The sequence below is a fragment of the Leuresthes tenuis genome, unplaced genomic scaffold (genome assembly GCF_036924035.1).
Source record: "Leuresthes tenuis unplaced genomic scaffold, fLeuTen1.0.hap1 SCAF_15, whole genome shotgun sequence".
In the NCBI taxonomy this organism is placed as follows: domain Eukaryota; kingdom Metazoa; phylum Chordata; class Actinopteri; order Atheriniformes; family Atherinopsidae; genus Leuresthes; species Leuresthes tenuis.
Genome location: NW_027325369.1, coordinates 3,209,725 through 3,224,161, shown reverse-complemented (window position 1 = coordinate 3,224,161; position 14,437 = coordinate 3,209,725). Strand labels below are relative to the sequence as shown.

Below are 14,437 nucleotides of genomic sequence, written 5' to 3'. Positions count from 1 at the left end.
CAGTCACAGTTATATATGCATATGCAGAATAAAAATGTGTTTAGTTTGTTTCACATGGCGTTAGAGCCTCATTATGCTGAACAATGCATCAGAACAAAGAGCACATTCATTTGATGTGTCATCACGAGCAGTCCAACATAAAGCTTTCAGAAATCTTGAGCACAAAAACACTAACAATGGACGTCTCAGTAAAGTGAGAGGCATAGCGACTTCAGCAATTCACCTTTTTGAGTATGTCTGAAAGGAATGTGAAAAGTCTGCGTCATCTAACTCTTGATATTAAAATTGACTGTAGCAGAGTAAAGCTCTCACAGCTGATGCTGAACAATGTAAACCTTCTGTTCAGTGAAAAAGGACGATAGATTTTCTTCCCTTCATGCGCGTGTATTACACATTTTGCTCATGATTCTGGTTAAGTAAAGAGAAAATGGGAGACTTGTCTATAACTGTCCATATTCATATACCAGCTCTATGTTTTTATTTATTGTTAAACTTAGCCCGTGTACATATTCTTCCTTACTGGCCTGAGCCTTTTATTGCTGCATTTCGATGCTGTCATCCATACGGCAGCATATGTATAGATTGTGGCTGCCCATGCATGGCTGCAGGATGAACTTGTCGACACGTTCTTGTGTGATGTAGAATCTAATGTCCTTTTGAAAGGCACAAAAAGGAAAATGGAACACATTTCCAAAAAGCATGAGGCTGCTTAGACTACTTAATTGGTGTACAAACTGCTACAGTGTCTGAGACATTAGCATTTGCATCAAACATTGATATGCACAGACAGGTTATTGACTGATGATTGAATACTCTTCATAGCTAGATTACACAAACATCTTCTCTCGGTTTTCGTTTAATCCACTTTCATCCATGATTGCAACAAGAAATTCTGTCAGGGTTTTGAAAGAAATGTACATGAGTTTAATGATTCATTTGATGGGTTTATCGACTTTAACAAGCTTTATCCTTTATGTGCCAGACTAAGTAAAAAGGTTTGGTTTTATCAACTATATGTGAGAATTGAGTCAATGGTGTGATTTGAAACTCGTGGGAGAAGAAGTTAATGACAGAAGTTTGACTGCTTGTGTGTTGCCCTCTTCAACCGTATGCTATCAGGTCTGAACAAAGTGCAAATATACCGTTACAGTGAGTGATATTGGTAATAAATATCTTTTAGACAGCAGAAAATATAAAAAACACAAATACTTAAAGAGAATAATGCAATACTTTTGATATATATTTTATATATATTTGATATATATTTGACTTGATTTTGATAAACTCTCACCACCATACCATCTCTGATGGTATAGTGGTGCATTAGTGAATATAGAACTGGCGACTTCCACATTATGAAAGGCACCATCAGTGCTGAAAGGTACAGATTTTAGAGTAAATAATGGGGTCACTAAATTTAAGGAGATCCTTAATGTGGAGCTGTGAATTGTTCATAAACTGTAATTATTATCTCATTTGATTTGGGACAACCGTTTTGATTTGACACATAATTGCACAAACGCAGATTTAGATGTCAAATTGCTGGACGCTTGCCAAGTTGTCTTATATATCAGCAGTAATAACTCCATTAGCCTTACAGATGGATTTTAAACACTTTCCAATCCCTTTTGAATGAGGACATATTCATTTATTCATCTAAATCATGAGAAATCCTACTTTTTTAGGCATCTATTCTTTCTGGTGGCTGACTTCCACCAGATAAAGATCACAACCTACTCTAAAATGAAAACCAGAGCTTGTTCCTTTTTTTAACCCAGCGGCAAGCTGCTCACTGAGCATAGGACCATCGGCTCAGTCCCTATCATACACAGCTGACAGGTTTCCCTCCAGTATGGCCACCAGCAGGGCAAGCCGCACAGCTCCACCCGAAGACAATCACCTGTCTTAGCACCTGAACCACTTTGACCTTTGTTCTAAAGAAATAAGGTGATATAAGCCTGGATGTGCCATTTCTGTTGTATGTTTGGAGATTCCATGAGTGATCACTGGCCGTTTGTGCCAATGTAACAGCAGAAGTTTGTTGGATTTTTAATTTTGTGGTAAAGCTAAAATGAGACTATCTCCGAAAGGTTAATTTTATTGATAACTCCACACACAGAAAAATCCAGTGGAGAAAAAATGGAACTCACTCTGATCTTGTAAACATTAACCGAGCTGCAACTTTCACAGTTTTCAGTTACTTCTCTGGGGCAGCTGAAACAACTGAAACACAGAAAGTTCATCGACAACACTTCTGATGATCATTTATTACCCATTATAAAACAAAGTCAGGCGTTTATTTTAAAATTAAAAAATTTTGGACAAAAGTATAACACTTTACACCAATATGAATCAGATACTTAGAAAAAAACCCTGTTAAAATCAGTAGTTGGAGCACCTCTGAAAATCTGTGTCCTTTGGCAAAATAAATGCAGCATCATTTGTGGGGGTTTTAAATGAGCTTTTCACATGCTCTGATAAATGTAGGAAATGATCTGAGCAATCGCTTTTAACGAATAGCAGCTACTGTATATCCAGACTCCAAAATGTCTTGAGTTGGTTGTTACATGTCGGTGAGCTTTGTTACGCAAAACACGACATCAGACTGGAGGACATTCATTTGGTGGAGGGTGAAAGCCCTGCGTCAGCACAAGTACATTAGCATCAAGCTTACAGAAGTGCAACATGGAAACTCTGAAACTGCAGCATTAAAAACACTGACTTCATAAGTCAACTTGTTGTTAATGTGCCTGAAAGGAATCTTTACAAACTTGCGTCATCTGACATTTAATAAGAGGTACTGAAATGGCAAAATCTTCTGAGTGAACATGTGTGTACACCAGGAAACAGGAGACTCCGTAACACGGCCGTCTTAAGGGGAAAATAAAGAGGTGGGATGAGATTAAAACTCATCTTTGATTTGAAAATGAGGCTGGTCCTCTGGTTTGAAGTCTTCGTTGGGACTTCCATCCTTCTTGAGGATTCGTGATGCAGTGTAGCCAACAATGGGATACTTGGCTTTGTATGTCCCTTCAAATATGCTATCCAGAGAGTTCAGTTGCTCCTCAGTGAGGCCCGCCTGTGGAAGGAAAAAACAGGGGCTTTTATTATTACTTTGGATGGTCCTTTTTTTGTCATTGTCAGAAGGGCTTTGGGCTGTCAGATTCTCCTTTGCTGACATATTAGTCTAAGGATGAAGGCTGCAGGACAGACTGTAGAGAACACTGGGACAAATCAGTTGTGTTTATTGAGGCTTTTTTTAGTTCAGCTAATTAAAGCACATTTTCACACTCGCAGTGGGGAAAGTTATCACTATTAGCACATCTTGGAAACAACATTCCACAAGCCAAGTGCAAAAGCACACAAACTTAATCAGTTAACGCTTTATTCTATTTATAATGTTTATTTTTAATCCACAGAAAAAGAGAGAATGCCAAACATTTTTAGCAACAGCGAAAAAATGTCTAAAGGAACTGAAGCCCCAGGGGGGTAGCGAGGCCAACGTGGCAAATAAATGTTCTTTTACACATTTTTTCTGTTTCTGCTGTAGGAAAATTGAAGTTCGCAAGCTACGTTAATCATCTGACAGAATGCCTAAATATAAGTTGAGGACTAAAGCTGAGCATGTAAGAATGACCACTCAGATATGAAACGAAAGCGACATAATGCCCATTTATTCCATGTCATACACTCATTCAAGCCTATGTCTGCTGCCTTGTGGTGAGCTGATGTGATGCTATACTGGCTCCAAAGCCTTGTTTTTAGTAGGAGCAACCATGGCAACAGCATGAAAGGCACAGACCTCCTGGAGCGTTCTATTTGATCAGGGATGTTAGACTTTCCAAGCTCCGACTAGGTAAAATTAAATATAACGCTGCTCTAAATTGGGTTTCTGACTTGGAGATTAGGAGAAACCTCACCAGTTCTGACCTAAAAATCCAACATGGCTGCCCTGCGCACAAAAACTAGTTTGAGCTACAGTAATAAGCTTTCTATTAGCATGTTTCCCAGCCTGTGCCTCAATAAATCAGTCATTTACACAGTACTGTCAAAACTCTATCAGTGAACACATCACTACAGCATCGTAATGTTGTATTATCAGCTTAAATGCCTGATAATAGCAAGGTTGGTCAGTTAAGAGTATGTGAACAAACCCCTCTGGTTTTCTTACTTCAAACTGGAACATGGTCAACACGAGTCGTTCCCAAGTTCTGGCTTGAGACTCGTCTGAAACTTTAAAATCATGAAATATTATGGAAACAGTCTGCCCACAATTATATATATATATATGGAAGTGCCTGCAAGAATGGTGCATTCACGTGAAATTGTACAGTTTCACCATGTTTATGCAGCTCCACACGGTGTCAGATAACAGTGCTCTCCACCCACAGGAGCAAAACAAGGCACTTCTTTTCAACAACTAAGTGTGGTGTGGTAAGGTGGTTTCGCTGCCTAACCAAACTCACTATATCTGATGTCAGGTCCGCTGGGTCAAGAGACATCTTGGCCACTGCACGAGTGGAGTCCTTTCCCACCAGGGCGTTATATGGAGCATCCTTTCCATAAAACTCTGCAAAGACATTCTAAATGAGTGGAAAGAGGCTTGGTCTGGTTTCTCTTTTGGGCTCCATCATAACTGTGCACATTTACTTTTGAGGAACTGTCTCATTTGAAAATGTCATCCTTCACGTGCACACAGATTTGAAGCCACCTACCTTTTCCCGTGGTGACATCAAACACCACTCCTTTTATTGCCATGTAAATAGACAGGCCCTCCTAAAACAGGGAGGGGATACCACAGAAAGTAGAGATAAATCATTATCACTGCACAAACAAGCTCATACTCAAGAATACACGTGAATAAGGGGTCACAACTTTACCTCACTGCCGTCGTATCGCTTCAGCTCCTCCTCAGTGAACAGCCGCACAGGTTTCGTTGCCGGTTTGAATTTTAATTTAATATCTTCCGCTAAAGTCGCACAAAGGACTATGAACAGGACGCATATCTGCGCTGTTGCCATGGCAGGATCGTTGTTTGGACGAGTTTCATACGGAAACTCTTCCATTCACTTCCCTGTGCACTGCTGGTGCTGCATTTATGAACCCTCGGACATTTTAAGGATAGCTTTCTTAACATTGTTTATGAAACCGTATCCTACGAACAGTATCACCTTGATAGTGAAGGATATCTTTTTTAAAAGCGAAGTTTTGTGTTTGTGAAGAGTGTCCATTTTGTTTTTATACATAATTGTCCAAAAGTCTTATTTATTTTTATGCTTGCTAAGAAGCCAGACTTTCTAGTAATTTTATAAGTGGTCTTGAGTAGTAGTTCTCCAGGCTTTCTGGTCTTTTGATTTTTTTGGTTTGGACTTTGGCTGCTTTCGAACTGACCATTTTCAGATAAACCTGTTTGTTTGCTAAATCACTCCACACTGACCTATAAATCATTTAAGCATAACAAAGGCACATAACTAAAGGAATGAACCGGTATTCCACACATAACAGACAATGTGGAAAAGAGCAAAGTTTAAGTTTTGCTGTTAGACTCGTTACTCGCCGCTTGTGGCAAAGACATATCATTTGTTCTCATTTCATTAGTCACATCTATAAATAGATACACAAACACAGTATAGTTTGGCATGCATGAACCAGTATTTTTGTGCCAACATGGTGATTCCCAAAGAGATATTAGCAGAAAAGGTGTCATATCTCAACATGGTGTGCAATGTGTCCTTAAATAAATCTTAGAGAACTGGACAAGTGCAGCTACAACTACAGCAGTACGGAAGGGAAACAGGGAGAAAAGCCTGCATTCTTCACCCAAGATGTAAGTATTTGATTTTGAAGCATAATTTAGTCTAATCTATTAACTTTTACTTATAGTACAGCTCACTTTATGTTGTGGCCATTTGAAACGGGTTATAACACTCTTAAGAAGAAAAAAAGAAAAGAGTTGCAACTGAAAAAGCTTAACTTGTTTTGTCTAATCACAATTTCTAGGTCAATTCAAACTTAAAGGAATTATTGGACAGTATAGTAAATGTGTTCATTTGTGACACAGGGTTTCAGTGGCTTTCTGCTGCCACACAGCAAGAAAGTTCTGGACCTGAAGCAGCGAGCAGGCCTCAGTCTGCCGGTTCCCCCGCTGCTTGCGTGGGTTATTTCTGTCTGTCATCACTTTTTCCTTCCTCCCAAAGGAACACATGATTCTAAATTGGCCTTTTATCCGACTTCAGGTGGAAAACTTGCCAACATCCCCAAGACACTGTGAGTAGCTGCTGCCTATACACTGTTAACCTCAAACATGTAGCTGCGTGTAGCTTGCTTAGGTCTATCAAAAAGTAACAAAACACACTCAACAAGCTTTTCCCGTCTCTTTCTTGAGATGTTGTGCCTTTCTGTAGTTGTTTGATACTGTTCTCAGCTGTCAGCTTGTAGTTTTTGAAACTCTCTTTTTTAATCGTAAGTTTGTGTTGATATTTTCTGTCACGCTTGTGGCTTTTTTTCTACACATCTTACTTTTGAATCTATTTTGACTCGTTTTTGTCTCTCTTTGCTTTTGGTTTGACAATCTTATTCTCTGGGATATTAACAACTACTTCTACCAGTCGTTTAAAATCCTCAAATGTGCCATTTTGGCCCACAGCAGTTGCCAGACGACCGGCAGAAAACTGTCCTACCGTCCCTGTGGGTGTGCACAGACTTTTTAATTCAATCAAAAAACAAAGCACACCTCAAACTGAACCTGAATTGCTATGATCAAAATATTTGTGAACAGCGTACAAGCTCTAGAGTGATCTAATAAAACAGTTGGATCACCAATATCACAAAAATCAAACAGCAGTTCATGAAACAAAGGCGCACAGATGGTTTCTGTGTAATATCTTTATGTTTTGTTTCTATTAGATCTGTTTATTGGAGTTTTTTTCTTTTATTTAAAAAATTAAATGTCAAGTATATATTCAATATAAATTAAATTATTGAAATGCTAAATCCTGAAAATAGCAATGTTATTCAGAAGGATAAATGGAATAAGTAAGACCTTTAATTTGACACTGAACTAAATCATGGATATGATTCCCGTGCTTGAGTCACACAAGTGACACAAACTGCACAAAATATATCGGAGACTTCTAAGCCATGCTGAGCCTTATGGGGTAAGCGCGTCCTACGAGCACCTGAACACAACACTAGGGAAGGAAGGAAGGAGGAAACAAGAAAGCCACGTCGAGGCAACACTGTTTTATATTGTATCGCGGCCCGTAGGTACCTCATTATCACGGGATGGGCCTCTGGCTTTGTGGCCATACCTCCCGGGGTGACGGACTGGGTGAGAGCGGAAACCTGGGATCGAAGAGCGGTGCGATGGGGGGGTGACATTTCCTTAAAAAAGTGCGCGTCACAATTATAAGCAGTTTCCTTAATTTGACCTAATAGTCTGGAGAGCTGGGAAAGTTTTCGTCAGGTTAAAGAAGTGCAGAGGAATGCCCGGAAAAGAAAACACCCGGTTTTACCAGGAGGTATGGTTTTTCGTATCTGTTCTTTTTTGCTGCTTTTAACCCAATAACTAGTGAACAACAGCGAAGTGTGTAGTGTCCTCAGGAAACTGTCCACGGTTCACTTCACATCATGTGACCGGACCGCAGTTTGAAGCAGCTGCTCGGAAATCCACAACTTTCATGTTCACTTCCAGTCGCACCCTTCTTATTAAGCTGCTTTTATATTAAACTGGAATGTAAAGGCCAGAAAAACTCAAAGCAGGATTCTTCTCGTGTTGGAGGACAAACTGTCAGGGACAGTTTTGGATACAGTTTATGCGCCCGTCAGGAGTTTCCATTTCTTACATTCATTGATAAGAACAGCGAGGCGACTCAGAACCAGGAGCCGAATTGAAAATGTTCAGTTCTGCATAAAGGCAAAATGTGAATATGGTGTTTTGGTGTAACAACACTGTTTCCTGATTAGGTTGTGCGTCTTTAACTTGACAATTGAAAATACACAGCGCTGAAATGATGCTGACTGGATCATTTGCTCGTAAATGCACCCAGAGCCGGAGGAATAACTGACACTTGCTTTTTACTCCACCAAGCTGCTGCTCCACATCGCTTCTTAAAATTGGAAATTTGTGGAGGCCTTTTACAGTTGAAACCTGTCAGGAGAAAAAAAAAGTCAAATGTATCATTTTAACAGTTGTTTGACAAACACTTTATCTTGTTAAACATACATGATAGACTCAACTTTGTTAAGACACTTTTTCTTAATCACACAGTTCAATGATGATGATGATGAGGACGATGAAGGCAACACACCATCTCAAGACTCTTTTGACGATACCATTGAGGAGCTGGGGCACGAGGATCCCAACAATATCATCGCACAAGGTAGCAGGAGTGCTTCTGTAATGTGGTGGACGCTATAAAACGTGTAACAGTATCCGGAGTTCATGCATATTTGACTCGTCTCTGCTTCATTTAGCTGCTGACTTAGTGTCTAATTAGAAGAGAATCAAACGGCTGGCAGGAACACTGGGAGAACTTATGCACCGCTGCCAATACAGTACATGGTTACTAATGCTGTTTCTGCTCATTTAAGGTTGCCTGAAAAGGTAACTGAATGTGTCCACTCATAAGTCTGCCTTTCTCGATTTCTCTCTTCTGCAGAGGATGACATCAGGGGGAGCAGTCCGACGATGAGATTCAGTAAAACCTGTGTGAAAAATGTCTTCACAGTGGTTCTCATCTTCATCTACCTGCTGCTGACTGCTGTGGCAGTCTTCCTGGCCTACCAGACCATCTCTGACTTTTTGGAGAAACTAAGTCAGCCTGTCATGTCTGTCACCTACAAAGAGGTGGACTTGTTTTCTCCCCCTGGTGGGTATGAATAAGGGTCTCTTCACACTTGGTGCTAACTTGCATCCAATCAGGTCTCAAGTGGACAGATTAAAATACATGTGTGAACGCCGTCCGAGGCCACATTCAAGGACCATTTCCTGCTCTTTTGTTTTCCAGGAGAAATTATTTCTGCAGCGATAGTGAACAAAGCAGCCTGTGGTGCAAAAACCTCTGTGCTCTCAGTCCTGAGTTTTTAAAGCTGTGCCGCTCATATTTCCGCTCATCAAAACCGAGGAACCCAGCCTCACTTTTATTCCCTGATGGTCTCCTAAACTGTAAATCAGGTTGAAACATTGTTGTCAGGCAGATGGATGAACTCGATGGTGATGCCTGACATTGTAACCAAATGGAGAGCACTTAACTGATTTAGAAAGAATGTTGGATTGTCCTATAAATGGCAGAAAATAAACTCATCAAATAATTTCACCAACACTGCAACAGTCGGCCATTGTTCTGCATTTAGACAAATGCCAAATGTTTATTCGGTATAATCCTCTCATTTAATTCATTTGCATGATTCACACTTTTGTATAGCATTCCTCTTTTGTCTTTATTTCAGCCACATCGTTGCCATTTACTGTAATGGTTTTCTTAATTTAATCTTATGGGTGCTGTTCTAATGAATGAAGTGTTAGGTGATTGGTATATTTGGTGTAGAAAGCATCAAATGAGTCCTAAAATGATTCCTTTCATGTGAACGTGCACATATTCGGAAGAGGAGGGCCTGGTTAACAAAGAGAGATCAGAACCCCCCCTCAGGTGTTTTAACGCGTTATGCAGTAACAGAACTGGACGCACACCACACACAGCTTATGAATATATCAGGTCAAAATCAGCCTGTCATAGAGCTCAGGCTGAAATGCAGCATAGAAAAGTTGGACTGCTTCAGATATGACACCAGATGTTGGGTCAGTAAAGTGTGAGTTAATATCACAGATGTGCAGAGCAAATTTTCTTTTTATAGATGATATCTGTACATTATTTATGGTTTATTGTGGATTTGCTTATGCAGTCCACCTGCTCTAGCTTTAGATGACCTGTTGGTAACAGAATTGCTTATTTGAGCTTTGGTAACACAGACTTTAGCTCCGTGGATAACAGTTGTGAGAGTTTTTTTCGAACAACGTGGAGTTTAAATCTTAAAGCTTTGTACAGGAGCCTCCTGGGTAGAAATGGTTGATAGCTGCTATTGAATGCTTCACAAATGATGACTAATATCTACAGTTAGAACTATGAAGTATATGACACTATTCAACAAGCTTTAAGCTGCGACTTGCTGTGAATGTGTTCTGAGTAGCTTGATGTGAACACTTTTTTAACACTTGGCCGTGCCAGACTGAATTAACTGTAGTTTCCATCTTTGAGCAGGTATCGCTCTGTACCCTGGCAATGCTCAGCTGCTGGGCTGCCGACATCACTTCCATAACTACATCCCACCTTTAGTGGACCCTGGCAAGCCTCAAGAAGGGGACTGTGAGATTACACAAGTGAACTACATTGGGCCATTCACAAATCAAACGGCGGTAAGATATAGGTTTTTGATTTGGTGGTTTCACTTGCGTGACCCACAGGTAAGGCATGTGACATAAGGCTTCAACATGCTCTCTGCTTCTGTGTCCTAGAGACGAGCCGTGGTGGTCCGGGGCCCATCTGATGTCAGAAACAAAGAGCTCGTTTTCATGCAGTTCAGTCAGAATGAAACAGAAGAGGACTTCAGTGCCATCACGTACATGCTGTTTGCTAAGTTTAGTGACTTGATTGAAAGGTGAGTGCAAACATTAGTTATCGATCAAGTCTTGTTTGCCTCATGTGGCTTTCAAAGTATTCGCTGATACCATTTTTGGTGCATTTTTCTCATGCGCCCGGGCTGGCGAAACATTTTCATGTTGTTGGTCCATCTGTTCACTCAGCCATCCTTGTATTCTCAGTTAATATGATAATCCCGGGGAAATTTTGAGAGAAGTGACTCACACACACACACACACACACACTCAAGGCAGTGATTTCTTTGCACTCTTGTCAGGAAGACAAGTGGATAACGTAATCACAGTTTGATACCAGAAGGAAGTATTCACCTCAGTTAATTGATTTAAAAGTTAGTTAAATAAACCTTCCTGTGGCGGACACCTTATCTTAACCATTCTTTGTCATCACCATGTGGTGTCTTATGAAACAAAGAGGGTTTGAAAAGTTGCTCGATCGAGTCTAACAGCAGCATGTGCTTGATCTGTGTTTTCTGATTCTTTAGTTCAAACAAATCAGAGTTTATGAGGGACTGTGAGAGAAATTACTCAATGTGGACCTTTTCCGGTGGATTCAGAACCTGGGTCAAGATGTCTTTAGTGAAGACCTCTGGGAAAAGCGAGGAAGCTGTTGAGTTTCGGCAAGAGGTATTTGCAAATTTTCCAAAAGCTTACACGAAGAACTTTGATATTGAAGTCCTTACTTTCATCATTTATATTTGATCTCTTAGTCTGCTGTGGTGAAATTCAATGACAAGAGGCCTGAAGCACAACAAACCAATCAGCTCTTCTTTGCTGTGTTTGAATGGCGGGATCCTTACATGCAAGAAATCACACTGGTAAGTTCTCTGGAACCCCAACCCTAACCCTTTGTTACTCATTAGAATTAGTCTGTACATTTTTAGTTTATCACTGATGAACACAATTCTGATTATTTCCAAACAGATAGTCACTGCAAATCCCTGGAGCTCTGTAGCTATCCTCTGTGGCGTCTTCATGGCTCTCTTCAAAGCTGCTAATTTTGCCAAACTCACTGTAAAATGGATTATAAAGATGCGCAAGAGGCATCTGAAGCATAAAGCAAGGGAACTGAACCAAATAAACTGAAACACTATACAAAAGTGTTGGTTACACAACCTAACAGTATCCTATTGATCCAAGTGGTTTGTTTTTACAATATGTTTTCTGATGTCACTACATGGGCCCTATTTCTAGTACTGATGAGAATGATTAATAGAATGTAAATTTTTATAGATGGTGTTGCCTCTGTCCTCACATTGGAAAAGACATAACTGATGAGTTACTCATTTAATAATTTCCTTAAAAAAACATACATTTTAAATTCTCCCTTTTAAACCTTGTCAATGTGTTAATAACATGTTTTTTATGTATGATAAGACATATGAGGCGGCTGCACGGTGGTGTGGTTAGCACCGTCATGCCTTTCTGTGAGTGTGAGCGTGCATGGTCGTTTGTCTCTGTGTGACCCTGTGATGGACTGGGACCTGTCCAGGGTGAACCCCGCCTCTTGCCCGATGACCGCTGGGATAGGCTCCAGCCCCTCCGCAACCCGACCAACGGATTAAGCGGGTATAGAAAATGGATGGATGGAAGACATATGAGCAAACCAAGCCTTCAGTGTTATGGGTGGGTATCTCTGCTTTGAACGTGCAGAGCACCACCTACTGTCTCTGGAAGGTAGGGTCAGATAGACTGTTTCATGTGGTGATAGTGAATTTATTACTATTCTCTTACACTTTCACTTGCATGCGACCTTGTTTAATTTTGCTTCCTCTTTTGATTCAAAGAGCTGGACATAGCATAGCAGGTCAGAGGGCAAGGTCAGTAGCCAGTGAAGCAGATATGAGGTGACCTTTTGAATAGCCACAAAAAAGAGATGTGAATCGGAGAGCAATACATTTGTATTTGCTGTAATTCAGTAGAAGAAGTAGTCGTCTAAACCTGAAAAAAAAACTTTGAGGAATAAAAAACTAGAAGAACTATGGTGGACATCCACAAGAGGAAAATGAAGAGAACTCTACTTCAGGATATATTTTAATTTCTAGGAATACCTTGGATATTATATTATTTCTGAAAAGATGCTGCACAGCCATGTGAGATTATTGTTTGCCAGCTCAGACCAGAAATAGCTGCTGAGTCACTTAGTGTTAATCTTTGCCAGTTTAGATGCAATGCACAAATATGTTTCCATTCCAGCTAATGCATATCATAACTTCTTCGAAAACAGGCAAAAACCAAGTTGAGCAAGAGTCGACTTTTTTCCACAGTCGCGGTAGTTTTTCTATTTTTCCATTCACTGTTTCTCATTAACATCCATCCATCCATCATCTGCCGCTTCTCCGGGGGTCGCGGGGGCAGCAGCCTATGCAGAGAAACCCAGACGTCCCTGTCCCCGGCCACTTCCTCCAGCTCTTCCGGGGGGACCCCAAGGAAGACCCAGGACACGTTGGAGAGACTATGTCTCTCGGCTGGCCTGGGACGTGCCCGGAACACCTCACCAGGGAGGCGTCCAGGGGGCATCCAAACCAGATGCCCGAGTCACCTCATCTGACTCCTCTCGATGCAGAGGAGCAACGGCTCTACTCCAAGCCCCTCCCGGATGACTGAGCTTCTCACCCTATCTCTAAGGGAGAGCCCAGACACCCTGCGGAGGAAGCCCATTTCGGGCGCTTGTATTCGCGATCTTGTTCTTTTGGTCTCTACCCACAGCTCGTGACTATAGGTGAGGATGGGAACGTAGATTGACCAGTAAATAGAGAGCTTCACCTTCTGGCTCAGCTCCTTCTTCAGTACGACGGTTCGGTGCAGAGCCTGCATAATTGCGGACGCCGCACCGATCCGCCCGTCAATCTCACGCTCCATTCGTCCCTCACTGTGAACAAGACCCCGAGATACTTGAACTCCTCCACTTGGGGAAGGATCTCATTCCCAACCCTGAGAGGGCATTCCACCCTTTTCCGGCTGAGGACCATGGTTTCGGATTTGGAGGTGCTGATTCTCATCCCAGCCGCTTCACACTCGGCTGCAAACGTCTCCAGTGAGAGCTGAAGGTCACGGCCCAATGACGCTAACAGAACCACATCATCCGCAAAAAGCAGAGACCCGATTCCGAGGTCGCCAAATCGAACCCCCTCAATGCCCTGGCTTCGCCTAGAACATCTAAATGTGAATTTAAAACAGTAATGGAAACCTGTCTCATCTGCTGGTGCGGCAGAGATATGGTAGACATAGATCCCCTTTCTTTTGTAGAGGACAAAGGTGTAGCCCACATCCCAAAGCAATTTTAAAACCATGAGGTTTTGTTTAAAACAGCTAAACCTACTACATTGCTCGCGCACAAAAATGTTGCTGAAATCTGAGACACTTTAAAAGCTTATTTTGAAAAGATGTTTCAGGTGTCAAACTCGGAAAATGTGAACCTTAATGAAACTGTTGCTGAATTTGGATCTGTTCTCATGGAGATAATGCTATTTTAAAGGGAGTCTTGTGTGTGTATCTACTTTTTTAGAATGTAACAAAGCACCTCACCTTTCTTAAAAGAGATTACACACAGTTTTAATCGAATGTTTATTTTTGCTGTGTCTATGGTAAATTCTATGCTGTTAGTACTGCTGTTTTCCTTTCAAACACGATGTTGCTGTTGAAATTAACTTCAATTTGGTGTTTGTCACTATTATATGTCACTTATTGTCACTCGTTTTTAGAGATTTTGGAAAATAAAGATACTTTTATGGTTAAAAATTTCTTGTACCAAATTTCATTTGATAAGTTATCTGTGGAAAT

At 40.9% G+C, this 14,437-nt stretch overlaps 2 protein-coding genes across 3 annotated transcripts; one reads left to right on the top strand and one right to left on the bottom strand.

The window, feature by feature from the left end:
* Positions 1–2,119: 2,119 nt before the first annotated feature.
* nenf (neudesin neurotrophic factor) lies at positions 2,120–5,090 on the bottom strand. Its single transcript, XM_072365187.1, has 4 exons — positions 4,881–5,090; positions 4,716–4,776; positions 4,467–4,570; positions 2,120–3,079 (listed from the first exon to the last, which is right to left on the bottom strand). The coding sequence occupies exons 1-4, from the start codon at positions 5,064–5,066 to the stop codon at positions 2,903–2,905; spliced, it is 528 nt and encodes a 175-aa protein (XP_072221288.1). The 5' UTR covers positions 5,067–5,090; the 3' UTR covers positions 2,120–2,902.
* Positions 5,091–6,610: 1,520 nt separating this feature from the next.
* pacc1 (proton activated chloride channel 1) lies at positions 6,611–11,769 on the top strand. Of its 2 annotated transcripts, none has more exons than XM_072364746.1 (8): positions 6,611–6,691; positions 8,270–8,381; positions 8,661–8,870; positions 10,260–10,414; positions 10,514–10,656; positions 11,140–11,281; positions 11,365–11,472; positions 11,579–11,769. In XM_072364746.1, exons 1-8 carry the CDS (start codon positions 6,626–6,628, stop codon positions 11,738–11,740), a joined length of 1,098 nt encoding a protein of 365 aa, XP_072220847.1. In that variant the 5' UTR covers positions 6,611–6,625; the 3' UTR covers positions 11,741–11,769. The 2 variants fall into 2 exon arrangements, with proteins under 2 accessions (XP_072220847.1, XP_072220848.1); XM_072364747.1 differs by lacking the exon at positions 6,611–6,691 and adding an exon at positions 7,313–7,520.
* The last annotated feature ends 2,668 nt before the right edge of the window (positions 11,770–14,437 follow it).

Excerpts from the sequence above, each read along its gene's own strand:
- pacc1 (XM_072364746.1), top strand. The coding sequence starts at position 6,626 with ATGTGCCATTTTGGCCCACAGCAGTTGCCAGACGACCGGCAGAAAACT. Across the intron at positions 10,657-11,139 it reads TTTAGTGACTTGATTGAAAG|TTCAAACAAATCAGAGTTTA; the intron begins GTGAGTGCAAAC and ends CTGATTCTTTAG. Across the intron at positions 11,282-11,364 it reads CTGTTGAGTTTCGGCAAGAG|TCTGCTGTGGTGAAATTCAA; the intron begins GTATTTGCAAAT and ends TTGATCTCTTAG.
- nenf (XM_072365187.1), bottom strand. The coding sequence starts at position 5,066 with ATGGAAGAGTTTCCGTATGAAACTCGTCCAAACAACGATCCTGCCATG. Across the intron at positions 4,571-4,715 it reads TGATGTCACCACGGGAAAAG|AGTTTTATGGAAAGGATGCT; the intron begins GTAGGTGGCTTC and ends ATGTCTTTGCAG. Across the intron at positions 3,080-4,466 it reads CGGACCTGACATCAGATATA|GCGGGCCTCACTGAGGAGCA; the intron begins GTGAGTTTGGTT and ends TTCCTTCCACAG.